This window comes from Artemia sp. Qi Xiang Cuo, chromosome 15, assembly GCF_049724085.1.
Source record: "Artemia sp. Qi Xiang Cuo chromosome 15, ASM4972408v1, whole genome shotgun sequence".
In the NCBI taxonomy this organism is placed as follows: domain Eukaryota; kingdom Metazoa; phylum Arthropoda; class Branchiopoda; order Anostraca; family Artemiidae; genus Artemia; species Artemia sp. Qi Xiang Cuo.
The window spans coordinates 29707870-29731889 of NC_142808.1; the positions used below are offsets into that span (position 1 = coordinate 29707870).

The 24020-nt window shown below is 35.6% G+C and overlaps 1 protein-coding gene across 1 annotated transcript in view; it reads right to left on the minus strand.

The window, feature by feature from the left end:
* Positions 1-22996, minus strand: part of LOC148943530 (salivary peroxidase/catechol oxidase-like) — a 171675-nt gene extending 148679 nt beyond the window's left edge. The window contains exon 1 of the mRNA XM_089101013.1: positions 22906-22996. Coding sequence (XP_088957139.1) covers positions 22906-22925 — 20 coding nt within the window. The 5' untranslated portion in view covers positions 22926-22996. The remainder of the gene's footprint in view (positions 1-22905) is intronic.
* Positions 22997-24020: the final 1024 nt, after the last annotated feature.

Below are 24020 nucleotides of genomic sequence, written 5' to 3' on the forward strand. Positions count from 1 at the left end.
AGAGAAAGACAAACACTTTAGACATACAAACAGTGAAAGACAGACACTTCAGACATACAAACAAACAAAGACAAACACTTCAGACATACAAACAGAAAAAAACAAGCACTTTAGACATACAAACTAACAAAGACAGACACCTCAGACACACAAACCAACAAAGACAAACACTTCAAACATACAAACAGAGAAAGACGGGCACTTTAGAGTTACAAACCAACAAAGACAGACACTTCAGACATACAAACCAACAAAGACAAACACTTCAGACATACAAACAGAGAAAGACAGACACTTTAGACATACAAACCAACAAAGACAAACACTTCAGACATAAAATGAAACAAAGATAAACACTTGAGACGTACAAAAAGAGAAAGAAAAGCACTTCAGACATACAATCCAACATAAACTGACACTTCACACTTACAAACAGAGAAAGACAGGCACTTTAGACATTCAAACCAAAAAAGACAGACACTTCAGACATACAAACCAACGAAGACAAACACTTCAGACATACAAACAGAGAAAGACAAACACTTTAGACAAACAAACAGTGAAAGACAGACACTTCACACATACAAACCAACAAAGACAAACATTTCAGACATACAAACAGAAAAAGACAGACACTTCAGACATAAAAACAGAGAAAGACGGTCACTTCAGACATACAAACCAACAAATACAAACACTTCAGACATAAAAACAGAGAAAGACATGCACTTTAGGCATACAAACAGAGAAAGACAGACATTTCAGACCTACAAACCAACAAAGACAAACACTTCAAACATACAAAAAGAGAAAGACAAACACTTTAGACATACAAACAGAGAAAGACAGACACTTCAGACATACAAACCAACAAAGACATTAATGCTGACATACTTCAAACAAACATACACTTCAGACATACAAACAGAGAAAGACAGACACTTTAGACATACAAACAAACAAAGACAAACACTTCAGACATACAAACAGAGAACAACAGACACTTTATACCTCAAAACCAACTAAGACAACAACTTCAGACTTTCAAACCAACAAAGACAAACACTTCAGACATACAAAAAAAGAAAGAAAATCACTTCAGACCCTCAAATCAAAAAATACAGACACTTCAGACATACAAGCAATCAAAAGCAAACACTTTAGACATACCAAAAGACAAAGACAAACTTTTCAGACATGCAAACCAACAAGGACAAACCCATTAGACATACAAACAGACAAAGACAAAAGCATTAGACATACAAACAGACAAAGACAAACACTTTAGACCTACAAACAGAGAAAGACATACACTTCAGACATACAAACCAACAAAGACAAACACTTCAGACATACAAACAGAGAAAGACAATCACTTAAAACATACAAACCAACAAAGACAGAAACTTCAGACATAAAAACAAACAAAGACAAACACTTCAGACATAAAAACATAGAAAGACAGCCGCTTTATACATACAAACAAAAAAGACAAACACTTCAGACATACAAACCGACAGAGACAAACACGTCAGACATACGAACAGATAAAGACAAACACTTTAGACCTACAAACAGAGAAAGAAAGACACTTCAGACATACAAACCAACAATTAAAAACACTTCAGACATACAAACAGACAAAGACACACACTTTAGACATAGAGACAGAGAAAGACAAGCACTTTACACATACAAAACAACAAAGACAGACACTTCAGAAATAAAAACCAACAAAGACAAACACTTCAGACATACAAACATAGAAAGACAAACTCTTTAGACCTACAAACAGAGAAAGACATACACTTCAGACACACAAACCAACAAAGACAAACACTTCAGACATACAAACAGAGAAAGACGGGCACTTTAGACATACAAAGCGACAAAGATAGACATTTCAGACATACAAACCTACATATACAAGCACTTCAGACATAAAAACTGAGGAGGAAAAGAACTATAAAAACGCAAACAAACAAAGAACTGTGCTTTAGAATCGCCATAAAAATCAGACACAAGATTTAGATTGGCACAAATAGAAAGACTGGTATTACTGACAAGAGCCAACATGCCAAAGGAGATTTACGACAACCACGTCGGGAAAGACCGGTTGATTAATTCCTAAACCAAAACAAGTAGAGCAAATTAGACGTCCCACCTAACAAAGACAGACACTTTATACCTACAAACAGAGAAAGACAAACACTTCAGACATACAAATATAGAAAGAAAGGCACTTCAGACATACAAACCAACAAAGAAAAACACTTCAGACATACAAACAGAGAAATACAAACACTTTAGACATACAAACAGAGACAGACAGACACTTCGGACATACAAAACAACAAAGACAAACACTTCAGACATACAAACAGAGAAAGACAAGCACTTTAGACATACAAACCAACAAAGACAGACACTTCAGACACACAAACCAACAAAGACAAACACTTCAAACATACAAACAGAGAAAGACGGGCACTTTAGAGTTACAAACCAACAAAGACAAACACTTCTGACATACAAACAGAGAATGACAGACACTTTAGACATACAAACCAACAAACACAAACACTTTATACATACAAAAAAACAAATAAAAACAATTCAGAAATTCAAAAAGAGTTAAACGGGCTCTTCGGACAAAAAAACCAACAAGTAGTGACACTTTAGATTTACAACAAAGGACAGACAGTCGCCGCAGACATACATATCAAAAAAGTCAAGTATACTAGATTAACACACAAACAAAGACAAACACTTGAGATATACAAACAGAGAAAGACAAACACTTTAGACAAACACACAATGAAAGACAGACACTTCACACATACAAACCAACAAAGACAAACATTTCAGACATACAAACAGAGAAAGACAGACACTTCAGACATAAAAACAGAGAAAGACAGGCACTTCAGACATACAAACCAACAAATACAAACACTTCAGACATAAAAACAGAGAAAGACAAGCACTTTAGACATACAAACAGAGAAAGACAGACATTTCAGACCTACAAACCAACAAAGACAAACACTTCAAACATACAAAAAGAGAAAGACAAACACTTTAGACATACAAACAGAGAAAGACAGACACTTCAGACATACAAACCAACAAAGACATTAATGCTGACATACTTCAAACAAACATACACTTCAGACATACAAACAGAGAAAGACAGAAACTTAAGACATACAAACCAACAAAGACAAACACTTCAGACATACAAACAGAGAACGACAGGCACTTTAGACCTACAAACAAACAAAGACAAGAACTTCACACAAAAAAACCAACAAAAACAAACTCTTCAGACAAAAAAAACAAGATAGAAAATCACTTCAGACACACAATTATAAAAAGACAGACGCTTCAGACATAAAGACAATACAAAGCAAAAAGTAAAAATACACCAAGAAACAAAGACAAGCGCTACAAACATGCAAACCAAAAAGGATAAACCCATTAGACATACAAACCGACAAAGACAAACGCATTACACATACAAACAGAGAAAGACAAACACTTTAGACATACAAACAGAGAAAAACATACACTTTAGAAATACAACCACACAAAGACAAACACTTCAAAAACAAAAACAGAGAAAGAACAGCATTTTAGACATGTAAGCCAACATAGAACAACATTTCAGAAATAAACACCATCAAAGACAACCAATAAACAAATGCAGACAGACAAAGAGAGCCGCTTATGAAATAAAAACCAAAAAGACAAGCACTTCAGACATACAAACAAAAAAAGACAAACACGTAAGACATACAAAGAGAGAAAGACAGACACTTTAGACCTACAAACAGAGAAAGACATACACTTCAGACACACAAACCAACAAAGACAAACACTTTAGACATACAAACAGAGAAAGACAAACACTTCGGACATACAGAAAGACAAAGAGAGGCACCTCATACAAACAAACTAACAAAGACGAACACTTCAAACATACAAAACCACAAAGACAGACACTTAAGACATACAAACGGAGAAAGACAGGCACTTTAGACATAGGAACATTGAAAGACAGACACTTTAGACATACAAACAAACAAAGACAGACCCTTCAGACATAAAAACAGAGAAAGACGGTCACTTTAGACATACAAAGCGACAAAGATAGACATTTCAGACATACAAACATACAAAGACAAACACTTCTGACATACAAACAGAGAAAGACAGACACTTTAGACATACAAACCAACAAAGACAAACACTTCAAACATACAAACATACAAAGACAAACACTTCACACATGCAAACATAGAAAGAATAGCATTTCAGACATGCAAAAAAACAAGGACAGACACTTAGGAAATACAAAGAGAGAACGATAGACACTTTAGACATACAAAAAAACAAAGAAAACCACTTCAGACATACAAACCAACTAAGACAAACACTTCAGACATACAAAGATAGAAAGACAAACACTTTAGACATACAAATATAGAAAGACAGACACTTCAGACATACAAACCAACAAAGACAAACAATTCAGACATAGAAACAGAGAAAGACAAACACTTTAGACATACAAACAGTGAAAGACAAACATTTTGGACATGCAAACAAACAAAAACAAACACTCAAAACATATAAACAGAGAAAGACAAGCACTTTAGACATACAAACCAACAAAGACAGACACTTCAGACACACAAACCAACAAAGACAAACACTTCAAACATACAAACAGACAAAGACAAACACTTTAGACATACAAACAGAGGAAGACAGACACTTCAGACATACAAACCAACAAAGACATTAATACTGACATACTTCAAACATACAAACAGAGAAAGACAAGCACTTTAGACATACAAACCAACAAAGACAGACACTTAAGACATACAAAACAACAAACACAAACACTTCACACATAAAAACATAGAAAGACAGACACTTTAGAAATACAAACCAAAAAAGACAGATACTTCAAACATACAAACAAACAAAGACAAACACTTTAGACATGCAAACCAAGAAAGACAAACACTTTAGACATTCAAACCAACAAATACAGACACGCTAGTCACACAAAAAGAGAAAGACAAACACTTTAGAAATTCAAACCTAGCAAGACATACACCTTGGACATACTAACTAACAAAGACAGAAACTCTAGACGTACAAACATAGACAGACATGCACTTTAGACATAAAAACAAACAAAGACAAACACTTCAGACATACAAATGAAAAAAGACAAACACTTTAGATATACAAACAGAGAAAGACAGGCACTTCAGACATACAAACCAACAAAGACAAACACTTCAGACATACAAATATATAAAGACAAGCACTTTAGACATACAAACCAACAATGACAGACACTTCAGACATACAAACCAACAAAGAAAAAAACTTCAGACATACAAACAGAGAAAGACAAACACTTTAGACATATAAACAGAGAAAGACATTAACTCTATAAAAACTAACAAACAATCACAGGAACTTCAGACATAAAAACAAACAAAGATAGACACTTTCTACATACATACAAACAAAGACAGGACAATTAGAAATACAAAAAGAGAAGGAGAAGCAATTCAGACTTGCAAACCAGGAAAGACAAAAACATTCGACACATAGACCATAAAGAAACGACACATCAGATAAGGAAACATACAAATACAAACAGTTTAGACATGCAAACTAACAAAGACAAACAAATTAGACATGCAGACATATAAAGACATGAACTTTAGACATTAGACATACAAACCAACAAAGACAGACACTTCAGACATACAAACCAACAAAGACAAACACTTCAGACATACAAACAGAGAAAGAAAAGCACTTTAGACACAGAAACCAACAAAAACAGACACTTCAAACATACAAAGCAACAAAGATAAACACTTCAGACATACAAACACAGATAGACATGCACTTTAGACATTCAAAACAACAAAGACAAACACATCAGACATACAAACCAACAAAGACAGGCCCTTTAGACATACAAACAAACAAAGACAAACACTTCATGACATACAAACCAACAAAGACAGACACTTCAGACATACAAACAGAGAAATACATGCACTTTAGACATACAAACCAACAAAGACAGACACTTCAGACATACAAACCAACAAAGACAAACACTTCAGACATACAAACAGACAAAGACATGCACTTTATACATACAAACCAACAAAGACAGACAGTGGGATATGTAAACAGCCGCCCAGACACACAAGCAAAAAGAATGAGAGTCACATACAAAAATATAGATTCAAACATACAAACCGAGAAAGACACACACTTCAGATATACAAACCATCAAAGACAAACACTGGGACTTGCAAACACCAACCCTGACAAACAGACAAATAGAGTGAGAGACACATACAAATACAAAGATTCAAGCATACAAACCGAGAAAGACAGGCAGTGGGACAAGCAAACACTTGCCCAAGCACACACATGCGAAGAGAGTGAGAAACACATACAAATACATCGATTCAGACTTAAAAACCGAGAAAGACAGACACTGGGATAAGCAAACACCTGCCCGCACACACTGGCAAAGAGAGTGACAAACACATACAAATACATAGATTCAGACCGAGAAAGACACACAAACCGAGAAAGACATGCACTGGAATGCAAATGCAACTGCAAAAAGTTGGGTTAATTTAGGTTAACTTAGGCAAATGCTAAAAGTTGGGTTAATTTAGGTTAACAGAGAGTAGCACGCCACTCTATGTCTTTCTCGGTTTGTGTGTCTGAATCTATGTATTTGTATGTGTTTCTCACACTCTTTGCAGGTGTGTTCGGGCAGGTGTTTGCTTATCCCAGTGTCTGTCTTTCTCGGTTTTTATGTCTGAATCTATATATTTGTATGTGTTTCTCACTCTCTTTGCAAGTGTGTATCTGGGCGAGTGTTTGCTTATCCCAGTGCCTGTCTTTCTCGGTTTGTATGTCTAAATCTTTGTATTGGCAAGTGTCTCTCACTCTATTTGTCTGTTTGTCAGGGTTGGTGTTTGAAATTCCCAGTGTTTTCTTTGATTGTTTGTATATCTGAAGTGTTTTTATTCCTCGGTTTGTATATTTGAATATATATGTTTGTATGTGACTCTCACTATTTTTGTTTGTGTGTCTGGGCGGGTGTTTACATATCCCACTGTCTGTCTTTGTTGGTTTGTTTGTCTAAAGTGCATGTCTTTCTCTGTTTGTATGTCTGAAGTGTTTGTCTTTGTTGGTTTGTATGTCTGAAGTGTCTGTCTTTGTTGGTTTGTATGTCTAAAGTGCATGTTGTTCTCTTTTTGTATGTCTGAAGTATCTCTCTTTGTTGGTTTGTATGTCTGAAGTGTCTGTCTTTGTTGGTTTGTATGTCTGAAGTGCCTTTCTTTGCTGGTTTGTATGTCTGAAGTGTTCGTCTTTGTTGGTTTGAATGTCTAAAGTGCATGCCTTTCTCTGTGTGTATGTCTGAAGTGTTTATCCTTGTTGGTTTGCATGTTTGAAGTGTCTGTCTTTGTTGGTTTGTATGTCTAAAGTGCCTGTCTTTCTCTGTTTGTATGTCTGAAGTGTTTGTCTTTGTTGGTTTGTATGTCTGAAGTGTCTGTCTTTATTGGTTTGTATGTATAATGTCTAAAGTGCATGTCTTTCTCTGTTTGTATGTCTGAAGTGCTTGTCTTTGTTGGTTTGTATGTCTGAAGTGTCTGTCTTTCTCTGTTTGTATGTCTAAAGTGTTTGTCTTTCTCTGTTTGTATGTCTGAAGAGTATGTTTTTGTTGGTTTGTATGTCTGAAGTGCCTGTCTTTGTTGGTTTGTATCTCTAAAGTGCCTGTCTGTCTCTGTTTGTATGCCGAAGTGTCTGTCTTTGTTGTTTTGTATGTCTGAATGTTGTCTGTATGTCTAGTGTGTCTGTTGTTTGTATGTCTAAAGTGCCTGTCTTTCTCTGCTTGTATGTCTGAAGTGATTTTCTTTGTTGGTTTGTATATCTGAAGTGCCTGTCTTTCTCTGTTTCTATGTCTAAAGTGCCTCTCTTTCCCTGTTTGTATGTCTGAAGTGTTGTCTTTGTTAGTTTGTATGTCTTAAGTGTCTGTCTTTCTCTGTTTGTATGACTGAAGTGATTGTCTTTGTTGGTTTGTATGTCTGAAGTGTCTGTCTTAGGTGGTTTGTATGTCTAAAGCGCCTGGCTTTCTCTGTTTGTATTTCTGAAGTGTTTGTCTTTGTTGGTTTGTATGTCTAAAGTGTCTGTCTTTCTCTGTTTGTATGTCTAAAGTGTCTGTCTTTCTCTGTTTGTATGTGTAAAGTGTTTGTCTTTGTTGGTTTGTATGTCTGATGTGTCTGTCTTTGTTGGTTTGTATGTCTAAAGTGCTTGTCTTTCTATGTTTGAATGTGTGAAATATTTGTCTTTGTTGGTTTGTATGTCTGTAGTGTCTTTATTTGTTGGTTTGTATGTCTGAATTGTCTGTCTTTGTTGGTTTGTATGTCTAAAGTGCCTGTCTTTCTCTGTTTGTATGTCTAAAGTGCCTGTCTTTGTTGGTTTGTATGTCTGAAGTGTCTGTCTTTGTTTGTTTGCATGTCTAAAGTGTCTGTCTTTCTATGTTTGCATGTCTGATGTGTTTGTCTTTGTTGGTTTTTATGTCTGAAGTGTTTGTCTTTTCTGGTTTGTATGTCTAAAGTGCCTATCTTTCTCTGTTTGTATGTCTGAAGTGTTTGTCTTTGTTGGTTTGTATGTCTGAAGAGTTTGTCTTTGTTGGTTTGTATGTCTATAGTGTCGGTCTTTGTTTGTTTGTACGTCTAAAGTGACTGTCTTTGTTGATTTGTATGTCTGATGTGTTTGTTTTTGTTTGTTTGTATGTCTAAAGTGGATGTCTTTCTCTGTTTGTATGTCTAAAGTGCCTGTCTTTGTTGGTTTGTATGTCTGAAGTGTCTGTATTTGTTGGTTTGTAGGTCTAAAGTGCCTGTCTTTCTCTGTTTGTATGTCTAAAGTGCCTGTCTTTGTTGGTTTGTATGTCTGAAGTGTCTGTCCTAGTTGGTTTGTATGTCTAAAGTGCATGTCTTTCTGTGTTTGTATGTCTGAAGTGTTTGTCTTTGTTGGTTTGTATGTCTGAAGTGTCCGTCCTTGTTTGTTTATTTGTACAAAGCTCTTGTCTTTCTTTTTTTCTATGTATGAATTGTTTGTCACTGTTCGTTTGTATGTCTAAAGTTTCTGTTTGCCCCGGTTTCTAAGTCTAAAGTGTTTGTCTTTCTAGGATCTCATGTTATAATTGTTTGTCTAGGTTTTATTGTATGTATGAGTTTCCTGTCTTTGTATTTGTTTGTGTTTGATACATTTATCTTTCTATTTTTCTATTTAGGAAATGTTGGTGTCTGCTGGTTTGTATGTCTATAGTGTCTATCCTTGTTCGTTTGTATGGCTAAAGTGCCTGTCTTTGTTGGTTTGTATGTCTAAAGTGCCTGTTTCTCTCTGTTTTTATGTCTGAAGTGCCTGTCTTTTTTGGTTTGTATGTCTGAAGTGTCTGTCTTTTTTGATTTGTATGTCTAAAGTGCCTGTCTTTCTCTGTTTGTATGTCTGAAGTGTTTCTCTTTGTTGGTTTGTATGTCTAAAGTGCCTCTCTTTCTCTGTTTGTATGTCTGAAGTGTTTGTCTTTGTTGGTTTGTATGTCTGAAGTGTTTGTATTTGTTGGTTTGTATTTCTATAGTGTCGGTCTTTGTTGGTTTGTATGTCTAAAGTGCATGTCTTTGTTGATTTGTATGTCTGAAGTGTCTGTCTTTGTTGGTTTGTATGTTTAAAGTGAATGTCTTTATCTGTTTGTATGTCTAAAGTGCCTGTCTTTATTGGTTTGTATGTCTAAAGTGTCTGTCTTTGTTGGTTTGTATGTCTATAGTGTCTGTAATTCTCTGTTTGTATGTCTAAAGTGTCTGTCTTTGTTGTTTCTGTATGCCTGAAGTGCTTGGCTTTGTTGATTTGTATGTCTGAAGTGCATGACTTTTTATGTTTGTGTGTCTGGAGTGTTTTTCTTTGATGGTTTGTATGTCTGAAGTGTCTGTCTTTGTTGGTTTGTATGTCTAAAGCTCCTGTCTTTCACTGTTTGTATGTCTGAAGTTTCTGTCTTTGTTGGTTTGTATGTCTAAAGTGCCTGTCTTTGTGTGTTTGTATGTCTAAAGTGATTGTCTTTCTCTGTTTGTATGTCTGAAGTGTTTTTCTTTGTTGGTTTGTATGTCTGAAGTGTCTGTCTTTGTTGGTTTGTATGTCTAAGGTGCTTGTCTTTCTCTGTTTGTATGTCTGAAGTGTTTGTCTCTGTAGGTGTGTATGTCTGAAGTGTCTGTCTTTGTTGATTTGTATGTCTAAAGTGTCTGTCTTTGTTTGTTTGTATGTCTAAAGTGCCTGTCTTTGTCTGTTTGTATGTCTAAAGTGCCTGTCTTTGTTGGTTAGTATGTCTAAAGTGCCTGTCTTTCTATGTTTGAATGTCTAAAGTGTTTGCCTTTGTTGGTTTGTATTTCTGATGGGTCTGTCTATTTTTGTATGTGTTCTTAAGTGCTTTTCCTTCTCAGTTTGTATGCCTGAAGAGTATTTCTATGTGTGTGTAAATGTCTGAATTGTTTTTCTGTGTTGGTTTGCATGTCTAAAGTGTTTGTCTTTGTTGGTTTGTACGTCTAAAGTGCATGTCTTTGTTGATTTGTATGTCTGAAGTGTTTGTTTTTGTTGGTTTGTATGTCTAAAGTGGATGTCTTTCTCTGTTTGTATGTCTAAAGTGCCTGTCTTTGTTGTTTTTTATGTCTGAAGTGTCTCTCTTTGCTGGTTTGTATGTCTAAAGTACCTGTCATTCTCTGTTTTCATGTCCGAAGTGTCTGTCTTTGTTGGTTTGTATGTCTGAAGTGTCTGTCTTTGTTGGTTTGTATGTCTAAACTGCATGTCTTTCTCTATTGGTATGTCTGAAGTGTTTGTCTTTGTTGGTTTGTATGTCTAAAGTGCCTGTCTTTGTTTGTTTGTATATCGAAAGTGCCTGTTTTTCTCTGTTTGTATGTCAAAAGTGTCTTTCTTTGTTGGTTTGTAAGTCTAAAATGTTTGTCTTTTTTGGTTTGTATGTCTAAAGTGAATATATTTCTCTGTTTGTATGTGGGTGATAAAGATGAGTACTTCAAGTTGTAAAATGGGTTTAGGACGGACATTAAGAAAAGAACTTGTTCTGAAAAAATATGAAAAAGCCTTTTGAAAAGTATTGCTTGGTTTTGGGTATGCAAAAAGTCGTAAGGTAAAGTTGTGGGTGAAAAGGGATGAGTACTTCATGTTATAAAATGGGTTTAAGAGGGACATTAAAAAAAGAACTTGTTCTGAAATAAAATAATAAAGCCGTTTGAAAAGTATTGCTTGGTGTTGGGGTATTCAAAAAGCCATAATATATAGTTGTGGGTGATAAGGATGAGTACTTCAAGTTGTAACATTGGTTTAGGAGGGACATTACGCAAAGGACTTGTGCTGAAATATATATTCGGGGGGAGCCAAAAAGTTGGGGGGCCCTTCTGTGTCTCAAGTGCGCAAAAAAAGTATTAAAAAAATGGGGTGGGAGGCCCGGGGGGGCTCTTTGGGGGCCCGGGGGGAGAAAGACCCTTTTGGGGCCAGGGGAAAGGGGGGCTCTTTGGAGGCCCGGGGGTAGGGGCCCTTTGGGGGCCCGGGAGAGGGGTGGTCCCTTTGGGGGACCGGGGGGAGGGGGCCCTTTGGGGTTGGGGTAGGAGACCTCACAACACTGTTCAAATAGAACTTGTGTATTATAACGACCACAGAGTTTCACCCCAATCATCTTCTAAAATGTCTCAAACTGTTTCGCCTAAATCATTTTAAAATGTCTCAAACTGTTTCGCCCAAATAATCCCCTAAAAGTAATTTCTGCATGTTCCTTTGTTTCGGCATCCCTGCGCTGTCACATTTGAAATTCCAAGGAAACCATTTCCCGCGTAAAATATATTCAATCTGTCTTGAATTTCTGAAAAATATCTAAGGCGTTCCTACTTACACTATTATGGCTTCGATAGAATATTAATTTTATCTCTCAGACCAAAAGACCTGAGAAGCCATATTTAAAAATAAAATCCCCTCATGTTTCTTGTCCCAGTCGATTATATAAATCAATTTCTCAGAAATACTCTCCCCTTCGTTTATGTAAATCAATTTCTCGGAAACCCTCTCCCCTTCGTTTATGTAAATCAAATTCTCAGAAATCTAGTTCCCCTCGATTATGCTAATAAATTTCTCAGAAATTCTCTCCCCTTCGTGGATCAATAAACCATGAATAAATTATGTAAAATCAGTACTGGTACCCCCTTCCCTACTCCCACATCACAGCAGAACTAAACTTTATCAAGGCCTTTCTTTTTGGAAATGTATATCGTATTTTATTTATTAATAGTGTAATTAACTGTAGACTGAAAAGACAGTCCCGTAAAATTAATGATAGCTTACCATGTGAGATTTCTGACAAGCCCTTAAACATAATTTAGCTCCCTTACATCCCAAATATCACTACAAATCTTAAAAAAGTTTGCACAAAAAATAATCTGTATGTAGTATTCACAAATAATTTTAAAATCATAAATTTCTTAAATCATGGCAAAGATAAAACCCCAGTTACTCGCCAAACAGGGGTCTATCAAATACCATGCGATTGTGGCAAATACTATATAGGCTAACCAGAATTTAGAAAAGCGCATGCAACAGCATAAAGATGATATAGTCCAAGCCGATGAATCCGCCCTTATTAGCAATGACCTAGGCATAAAACAGGTAGTCCGAGAATCAATTAAAATCAGAATTAAGATTAATAGTAGTATTTCCTTAAATAGGGACTTGGGGGAATATACACTAAATGCTCTATGCACAAATTTAATTAAAATGATCTTACAAAATATTTTAAAAAACGAATACACATTAATACAGAACTGGTCACAAAAAGACCTTTGAGGTTAGCTGCCAAAAAAGCTGGATTAGCAATAAGAACGTGTTTTTAAATTATTTTTCTTTCATCTCATTGAATCGCCATGTTTTACCTTACTTTTTATCAGTCCTGGTTGAACTTCGCTGAAGTAAGGATGCTAGGACTGCTTTGAAAAAAATGTAATTTTTGGTTTTATCGGTCGCATGTTGTTGTGAGTCCTTTTTTCTGTTATATATTTTTGTCTTGCTAAGGACGGCCCTTGGAAATAGGGCTGAAATATTCATTAAAATTATCTCCTATGTCTTGCAAAAAGATTTCCCTATTGTTCTTCGTGCTTTTGTTGTTTGTTGTGCCAACATCGGTCTTTACTTAGGCAGCGCGATTGCGCTGCCTATGACTAAGTAAACAAAGGAAGCACTGTTCCAGTTTGTTCCTCTTGTTGGCTTGACAAATGTTAGAAAATAAAATAAAGCTCTTCAGAAAGATCTGAAGGAAACTCGTAGAATACAGTCACTGAACCCCCATCAAACTATGCTTTTAAAGGCTAAAGTTAGTATTCGGTGCTACAACCTACTGTTTTAGCTCTAACCTAGTTATTTTGGAGTGGTACTAGCAGTATTCGGGTGGTACTGGTTCTGGAGTAGCTAGGAGCCTCGGCCTAAAATAGACAGCCATAACCTGCAACAGATTTACTATAGGACTTGTTCTCAAGTCTTAAGAGATCTGAATAAACGACAGAAAACTAAAAGCCGACCGGCCCGTTCATCCCTGGAAATCTTAGAAAAACCATGTAACTTCCCCGTTTGTTCTTGAAATAGAAATATTCAGGTTAAATGAAACTTAAACCATTAGAAAGTGGTAATTTTTTTTCAATTTAAAGTTGCAGAATTTTCTTTTGTAAGATTAGGAAAGGTCATTACTTAAAAATATTATAGCATACCTCTTGGAAAACGTTGACAATCAGCACAAAGGAAGTATTATTTGAGTGATTTGACAGCTTTGGGAGTTCCCTGTCAGGCTACCCGGCTCGACTGAAAATATTGCCGACACAGGATGTAAATACATTCTAAGACCACATTGGCTGCACATGACGTATGAAACAAAGAAGAGAAAATGTAATAAATGAAAACAAAATCAAAAGGCAGAGAAAAACAAGGGTAGTTTCAGCCAGTGGAACAATATGAAGAGAAAATAACCAAATATTTGGACAAGGACCTCCGCCAAGTCGTCTTCACTGCTAAGAAAAAATAAAAAACGAAAAAAAAAAAATTATAACCAAGTAAATCTAAATCTTTGATTCAGTGTCTATTTGTCTCTCGTGAAGTCTACTTAAAAAAAGTTAGTTCTTTTTTTTTCGTTTTTTTTTCTTAGCACTGAGGACGACTTGACGGAGGTCCTTGTCAAAATATTTGCTTATTTTCTCTTCATATTGTTCCACTGGCTGACACTACCCTCGTATTCTCTGCCTTTTGATTTTTCTTTTCATCTATTATATTTTCTCTGCTTTGTTTCATACGACAGAATGTATACTATTTACCCTGTGTGTACATTGAATAGACAACGCTTTACTTAACAATAAGTAAGCGAACACAAGTTTTTTCTACTTTAAACTAGCCTCTCATTAGCTTATCGAACTGTTGGCCTATTTAAGGTTCCTTACCAATTTCTACAAAGATTGCTTTGGGAATTCCCTCTAGTGCTGGGAAAATTCACTAATGGGCTCTTTGAGGTAGTTAGCCGATGCTGAGACTCACAAAATGGTTTTTAATGAATCGAATCTTTATCAGCAGATAAAGTTCTGCTTTTATCAGCAGAGAAGCAATTGCTTCCTAAACTATGTTAAAATTGACCATCCAAGTATCATAAAATATCTCAATCTACGTAAGATGCGTTTCAAGAGATCAGGAAGCATTAGCAGAGTATCTGCTCTTTAAGACAGTTGTAGGAACTGCTTTGTCCTGCAAAAGGGATGTCCTGTGACGACAGAAATACTGATGCTAAAAACTGGTTCTAAAGCCGTTTTTTTACCTATTTTTTTTCCCGAGTCTTGCTTAGAGGTGTATAAGATGGTATTGCGACGTACACATTGGGCGGTAAAAAAATGCTCAGTGAAGCAAACGTCGGCGGTAGTGATACAGCCGTCCATTGTCACAACAATAAACGAACAGCAAAACAAATTATCGTTTATTTTAACGCCTTCATCGAGATGGTGACCTATGGAACTAAATGGAAACATACACACTCGGCGTTTTTTTACCGCTGACGACTTCTGATGAGAGAGTGTGTTTGCAGAGGCTAAATCATAGAAAAAGAAATGGAAGAAATGTTTTCTTTTCCTGGGAAAAGAGAGGGCAAATGTATAAAAAAAAGAAGCTAGATATTTGATTAGGAAGTGCCCAGAAATTCAAGGAAGTTTGAAGCGTCAGGGTGTTGGGACTAATTTAGCTCTTGCTTTCGACCCTAAGCAAATAAAAACCTGTTTATCATAAATAATCAAAAATGAGTGTTACTCCAATCTATATGCCCTAAACTAAATACTATTTTTAACAAAATCTGAATTCATTTAAATTAGGATATTTTCTACCAATTAGTTTTGAGAATAATTTCTAGTTCAACTGCTCCCCCTCCCCCTTAATACAAGTACGTGCAATAAATTCATACGAATATAGGGGGCATACAGTGTGTTTTTTCAATGTGTAGGGGTGTAGGGTAAAACAAACACTGGGAAAAAACGTCAAGTGTGTCTTGGGCCTAATGGGTTTACATTTCTGAGTATCTTAAGTATGCGTATGATCTACGCAGACGACTGGTGATATACCCAGAAAGCAAAGACAACCTAGAAATGGTGATAAACAATCTAATTGCTATGGGCAACGAGGAATTTTATATTGATACTTATTGGTATTTGTCGATGAAAATCTTAAATATCTAAGAATACGAAGAAGCCACTAAGGATCATAGAGATGCTTAACACCGTTCCCGCTGTACAGGCAACCATGCTCTTCGAAAGAAATTAGATTTTCCAAGGCGAAGGCTATATCCAGGGAGGATTGCCAGGTTTGAACATCCATCCTGATATTTTCGTCCGACTCATAAAGACGCGACAAAAAAATATTTGAACAAATTTTAAAGTTTTTTGTACCCCCCCCCCCAAAAAAAAAATCCTGACCACTTTCTTGTCCCTGGTACAGTGGGTAGTGTCCAGGAGGCAGAAAGCCTAAAATGAAACCATAATCAGTTATTAATTAATGGTGATTTCTTGGATACTAAATACCAGTATAGAATGTTTTTGATGAACTCCTAAGGAGTTTGAACAAGGTTATAGTAAAAATGGTATCAAATGGGAAGGTAGAATTTTTCTATAATAAAGATTGTGTAGGTGCTTTGATTGTCCTTGAAGCCTTGGAGATTAGTGGAGTTCAAGGTGCAGGAACAGGTCTTAAAATTAAGATTAAGAAGGCTAAATTACTTAGACTGAGAGAATAAAGGGTGAAGAGGTAATGCTAGGATCAAGGAAATCAATCAAGCAGATCGCTTCATTTACCTCAGTAGCAATATTAGAAAGGAGGCTGGATTGAATCAGGACCGATTGTCCCAGATTGTTCCATGATGGATTAAGTCATGAGGTAGGCCTACGGAGTTTTGTGCTGAATTATATCTCATTGGTTTTTAACAAAAAACAACAACTATTGGTACCAGTGGGTTCATCAGTTGTCCCTATTACAACTGACAAGTATATCCAACGATACCCCTACGGTAAAGAGGGGACTTTAAGGGTAAGATTCTTTCCAATATCTACTAATTTCCAACAATCCTGCTGCTACTCAGCATCTGCTTGCTTCCTGCATTTTGCTTGGTTTCTGTATTCTGCTGTGCTTTGCTCATATTGCTTCTTTGAAATGTCTACCAGGAGCCAATCTGCTGCTGCTAATTCTAGGCCTGCTAACCCAAGTAATCCTGTCATTGCTACGCCTGAGATTCAGACAGGTATCACTAATTTGAAGAAGATGGCAAAGTCCATTGAAGAAAATGTCTTTAAATCCTTGCTTACTACTGTTTCAAAGAGCATTCAGTCACAAGTTAAATCCCTTGGTCTGCCTATGAAAGGTGACAAAGTTGACCTTAATTTGGCAGTAAAGGACCTGATGTCAGGCTCCATCCAGGAAGACATTAAACAGATGGTCCGTACACAGCTTCAAGCAATGGAATTTTCTGGTAAAATTGCAGACATTGAAAAAAAGCTTGCTCATCATGTTGCTGCTCAAACTGATCAACTTAAACAGCAAGAACTAAAAAATCAACTCAATGTATTTGGATTACCTGAGGATACTACATTTGACAACCCTGACCCTAAGTTTTTGTCACTTTGCCAAGATAAGTTTCCTGGCAATAAGTCTTTTGAACAGTGACATTGTGTTTGTGAAACGTATTGGAAACAAGTTGGTAATAAAAATTGACCAGTTATTATTGAGTTCTGCAACCTGAGAGCACTCTTCTTGCTTCTCAAAAATAAAAAGGATCTGGTGTGGTCATTAATGAGCCTTTGACCAAACCTAGGCTTGCCTTACTTTCACAAGCTAAAGCTCATTGTGGCAGGATTAATGCATGGGCTGTGAATGGTTATAATTTTGTTAAAAGTGGAAGTAGGGTACTCAAAATATCATCCATTGGTGACATTAATGCCCTTCTTGTTTTGCAAGAATATTTTGCCAGTATTGTTTCAGAATGACTAGTGCTGCTTAACATAACTCTTCTCTTTACAACAATATTTCATCTGCTTGGTTATTTGTTTTCCAATTTTTCTTTTTATTTTCTTTGGCTTATTTTTTTTCCCTTGTCATCAAAATTATTACATGCAGTTTGTTTTTTAACTTGTTTTCCATGCTGTACTCTTCCTGTCCATACTAATTTAGCTTTAGCTGTTTCACCACTTTTCCTAATATTGGATAATGAAAATGGATGATACCCCAGATTCTTTTTGTTTCCTAACTAAACTTTCTCTTCTTGATTCAGTGTGTTTTGATTCACCTTTTGTTTCTAGTGATGATAGTGAAAATGAACATGTTTTAAAATATGTTCATCAGTCTGATTGTTGTTACCATTCTTATCAACATTATTTTGAAAAAGTGTTGCCCTCAATGTCTTCTGTTAAAAACTTTAATATATTTAATTTGATTATGCAAGGTTTAAGGTACAAATGGGATAATATTCTTCAATATATTGGTGGTTTTAATTACCCTTATGATGTAGTAGGTCTCACAGAGACCTGGCTGTCTTCAAGTGATGATATGTCTGTGTATGACTTACCAGGTTTTACTGCATACCGCTCAACTAGATCTCTAACTAAGTGCTCTGGTGGTATATCCCTTTTTGTCAGAAGTAATCTTAATGTTGTGAGACATACAGATCTTGAGAAGATTTTTGATCCAGTCATAAATAATAGAAGTGTGTATGCTTTGATTGTTGACCTTTCATATGATACAGTAAGTTGTGACAATATTTGTTTATTTTTTAAGCCTCCACCTTTCCCAATAGTGAAATTTTCTGAATTAATTGATGAAATGTACTCAGTTGATAAGCTTGCTTCAAGAAATGTTTTTATGCTTGGAGACTTTAACTGCAATTTATTGAAAATTGGGTGTGGTAATGAGTCTGACCGTATTTTTTAATCTATTTCTTCCTCTGGCCTTCTCCCTTGCATTTTCTTTCCTACTCGTGTTGATCCAGTCAGACCTTTTGCAACTCTGATTGACAACATTTTTCTGTCTTCTAAAAATGATGTTAAATTTTCTTCTGGTATTATTTTCTCTGATCTTTCTGACCATTTTCCAATTTATTGTTCTGTTCCCAAATTAAAATGCTGAGCCAAGAGGATACCAGAGGTGAGTCTTATTCAAGAATTTATAGTCAGAGCAATGTTCATAACCTTATATCTGATCTTAGTGCTAGTGATTGGTGTTCAGTAATGAATTCTGAAGATGTTAATAGGGCTTCAGCCTCATTAATGAGTCGGCTGACAACACATCTAAGGAGGAAGCGAGGAATGAAGCTAGCATCAACACGCAAATGATTCGGAGCTCTGTTCACCAATTTCGGCTGCCTAAAAGGGTATCCTCAGCAGCTCAGAGGTCACCAATTTTTAGAGCAATTGCTCTTTGGAACTATATTCCCAGTGAAATTTCTCTTATCAAAAACTCTTCTTCCCTTTGTAGAGAAATATTCTCTAAGGTTTGAAGTAATTTCGTTTTTTTCTTTATTTCTTTATTTATTTTGCTTTATCTTTTTTTCCGCTTTCCTTTATATAGTTTTTTTTCTTTTCTCCTCTCTTATTATTTTGAATGAGATTCGAACTACGTTGTTTAATAATATTATTAATTGTTTGGAATTTTAATAAATTAAAGGATATTTTCAGTTTGGATAAAATTAAGTCAAAGGTTATTGTGTAGCAGTTGTTTTGTTTTTTTTGTTGATTTTTCTCGCATTGTGTTTATATTTTTGAGATATTGTTGTATTTTTTTTTCCTTCCCTGATTTGTTTTGCGTGGATTTTGTGATTGATAAGAGGTCCTCTACAAGCTATGCTTCTTGGAACTTCTAGCGTTTAAGTGTATTTATGTATATATTGTAGTATTCAATAAATTGAAATTGAATTGAAGTTGAAAAGCTTTTGAAGAATAAGAAGATAAGCTTGTGAACTAAGGTTAGAATATTGGAAGCCCTGATCATGACAGTGGTCAAGTATGGCTCTGAAACGTGGGCACTTCAACAGGATCAAGAGGATTTATAAAATGTTCTTCGAGGGAACTACCTAAAGATAGTTTGGTACTTGTTAAATATCCCGACCACACTCAAGATGTGAAGTTTGGTAAATCATGATGATATATACTAAAATATGATGAAAATATAATACTTTAGTAACAAAATTATAGAAAGTGCAGCAGAGAATTATGGAAAGCAGGCCGCCTAGAACGCATTATATTAAATACCTAACCAAAATACAAACTCTATATATTAAATACATAATTAAAATATACCTGCATTGTAGTTTATCTCTCTCAGGCTAAGCTGATTATCTCCGAGTGCATACTGATATACAGAGAGAAACCGGTTTTATTACAGAGACAAAACGAAGTGCGGTCTGGATATTTAACAGGTACCGATAGTTTTAGATAGTAGTTTGATTGACCGTATATCAAACAATAAACTATGAGAAAATGTTGTTTAGTTCTAATTTCCGGGGTTAGAATCAAGGCCGTGTCCAGGGGGGGGGGGGTGTACCCGGTTTGAACCCCCCCCCCCCCGAAATTTTCGACCGAGTTCAAAATTAGTCTAAAAAATACCTTTAAAGACAAAACCACGGGATGTTAGACAAAGTCCACGGGAAAAAATCTGGTAACCCCCCCCCCGAACAAAAATCCTGGATCCGCTCTTGGTTAGAATGAAAACAAGGTTAAGAGAGCTAGGCCATGTTTTACGGATACAGACTGACCGATTACCAAAGATTGTATTTTTTGCCATCCATCTGGGGGGAGAAGAAAAGCAGCTCATACCCGAATGGGACAGAGGAGGTCATAAGAAGAATATGGGTGATTAGAATAAGATTCATAAGAAGGAGGGGACTGTGAAAACTACTTTTCATCCTATTCCAATTGCTTTTGTCTGAGCAGCTGTTTTTAACTCATCTGGGTAAGAATTTAAACTTTAGCGTAAACAGTGGAGCGTTTAGGAGGGTACATCCCCTCGTGTACAGAATAATTTCCGTTAGATAATTTCGGAGACCACACTGCCTTTCCATGACGATAAATAAAAGTTGAAAACGAACTGATGACGGTCACTGTATATGTGACCGAAATATCTGGTATTTTTGTGAATTTCTATCATCACTGTCTATTAAAAGGATTTTATCCCTATTTGAACTTTTATTTAATTTCCGTTAGTTTAATGTCACTCTTTATTTTCAATTTTTGCTCGATAATATCTTGGCACTGTTCCAGCCGTAATTGCTGTTTCACGAGCCATTTAGTATTTTTCCTCTACATGATTTCTTTTATTACTTAAAAACAGCACTAAATCCATAATTTTTGTTAAAATGAACCCTGTTTTAATAATCTATGACTATTGGTTAAATACGATCAAACCTGAAAAAAAAAAACAATTAAATCTGACCAACCTTTTCTGGAAAAACAAGAAAGTTTATGCATTTGTATAGTAGTTTTAGGGATCTCATTCATGTAGAGTTTCATTAAACTGTTTTCCTTAAGATCAGGCTCCCTTTTTCACGAAAATGTAACTCCCTTTTTTAGAATCATGCAAATTTTTATTAAGTCACATGATCAACTTCAAAATTAATAAGTGTTATGTATTTACAATCAGTAAAAATAATAGATCTTGCTATTCCATGAACCCTAATCATTTTACATCGTCTTACAGAGTTTCAGTTCCAACTCGCAAGGGTGCAAGGTTACTTCCAGTTTGATACTACAAACTATTTGGTCGAAGTCTCACTTAAGTGTGAGGAAGACTACCCCCCTATCCTTTCACCCTCCATATTTTACATTCAAGTTTAATATCTGTATATCAGTACGTCAAGAATGGCAATCATCCCTAAAAATTCCATCCCTTCTAATATTTCTCAGGGGGGAGGGGGTCTGAAATACCAAAATTAACTTTCGTCTTTTTCACGGGTTTTAAGGGTATTTAAATGAATAAATGAATGATTTTTATTGTCCATCATCAAGCAAATATATTCACAAAGATGGAGTATGAAAAAAAAAGATAGAAAGAAAAAGAAGCAAGCACACGAAACTAAAAGTAAAAGAAAAGAGATGCTTCTATCAACATTGAACAACAAACTTAGTGCACAACTAGCGGAGTACTATGGCACGATACACATTGTGGCACAGGTCTAATGTACACTAAAATCGGATAATCATTCCCCCACAAGGAAATCTGATGGCGGTGCACATGAAAAAAAGTCCAGCTATCTTGCTTATATGTACGCAAGCATTTGAATTTAATCTTTTATGTTACACTTGAAACATTTCTGCAGCAAGAGTGGATCTAACATCCCACAGCAACAATATTTCCAATGTAGTTCGTAAATATTGTTTGGAATGAAGGAAGATTATGAATTAAATTCTTACCCCAATACCCCCTTTTCAATTTTTATCTGTAGGGTCACTAAAAGTTAGACAACTTGAGGGCCAAATGCACTTTTTGAGGCTTAACGCAACCAACACTCCGGATAAAAATAAGAATCTACTGGTTTTTCTCTGTGATTAAATAAAAATAAAAAGTTTTTTTTTAACTGAAAGTAAGGAGCGACATTAAAACTTGAAACGAACAGAAATTATTCCGTACATGAAAGGAGCTGTCCCCTCCTCAACGCCCCGCTCTTTACGCTAAAGTTTTTTATTGTTTTAAAAAGTAGAGTTGTGAGAAAAAGTCAAACTTTTTAAATAAGTTCTGTCTTCAAATCACAAATTCAACATTTTACCATTACACTTTAAAGTTATGCTTAAGCCCTATTTAAACTCACGTTCCTCCTCCAAGGGAAACATAAAAAGACCAAAATCAAAGGCCAAAATCATAGGTGATAAGAGAACAGGCCTTTAGAGGGGGATGGGAAAGCCTCAAGGACAGTGAAATGGAATTAACTGTTACAACTGAGTCAAGTTGAGTCTAAAAAAACGGAAAAAAGATATTTCTTGGTCATCATTCATCGAAGTTCTAAATATAATTTTCCCTTGTATACAGACAAGCATACTACACTTCGAGGCAGGGGCGTCATTTGGGAGGGGCAAGGGGAGGGGGGCAGTTGCCCCCCCCCCAAGTAATGTGGAGAAAAAATTATTATATAGCCCATGCTCCATGAATATCCGAAAGTAGACCCCTCTCCCCCCCTAATAAAGATGTTCTAGATTCGCCCTTGCTTCGAGGACAATATTAAATTAAACTACTTACATGGCCCCAACATTTTTCATGATAAGAGTATCCTACTACCGTACTTCCCTCTTCAATCAAGTCTCACAGCTGAAGTCAAGTTGGATCTGAACAATAATAATAAAAAAAACTTCTATTATAGGAAATACAATTACTTGGTTAAACTGTTTACAGTCAATAAGTTTTTATACCACCCTATCTATTGATGGCAATGCACGAAAAGCACAAGGCTACTACCAGTTTGTTAAATCATTACAAATTTGGTCATGGTCTTTCTACATCAATTGGTTTTGCATAAAGACTTTGCCTTAAAATTCAGACACATTTGAATGCGCACAAACATAAGCTGTAGCAGCAAAAATCAAAAAGCGATAAAGACGTTAAAGATCTAACTTTGCAGTTTTACTTAAACCTTCACTCGAGTTTATTTCGCCAATGTTTGCATCAATGAAAAGGTCGTGCTTTGTCCATGTGGATCTTCTATCACGTAGGAGAAATAAAACTTAACTGTACACGGAGTATATATCTACCTTATCCTCTTTTATGAAAAGAGGGATATTTTTTGTTGTTAGTTTTAGCTTCCTTTAATTAATCGTTCAGCTTAACCTAGTGACAAATTATTTCTAATTGCAACGCTGTATATATAAATAATCGAATAGGGTCATTTTTTGGCAGCATAAATGAGATGCTCCTTAATTAGTCGGTAAAATATCATCGGTGTTAAGCAATTTAAATGAGATTCCACTGTTTCGAAACTATCATCATTTCGTCATCTATCCAAAATCTATACTAAATATATTTCTGTTTGTTTTATAGTGACGGATCTAATAAAGAAAAAAAAAATCTTATCACCGTTTAAATCATGTGACCTAATGCTTAAATCAATTAAATCGAGTAAAGATCATCATTAAGTCAATCATTTAAGATTAAATTAGAATGAAATTACAGACATTAATCAGATAACACCCCCCCCCCCATTGCGCTTCCTAGCTGAAGGGCCAAGAAACGGAGATCAGCATCGCCGGTAGGGACTGTAAAGTCCAATGCCGTATTCTTTACCGTTTTTTTTTACCTTTTTAGATAAATGAGATTAAATCCATTACTTTAGATTTCAGGTTTTACTAAATTTTACATAG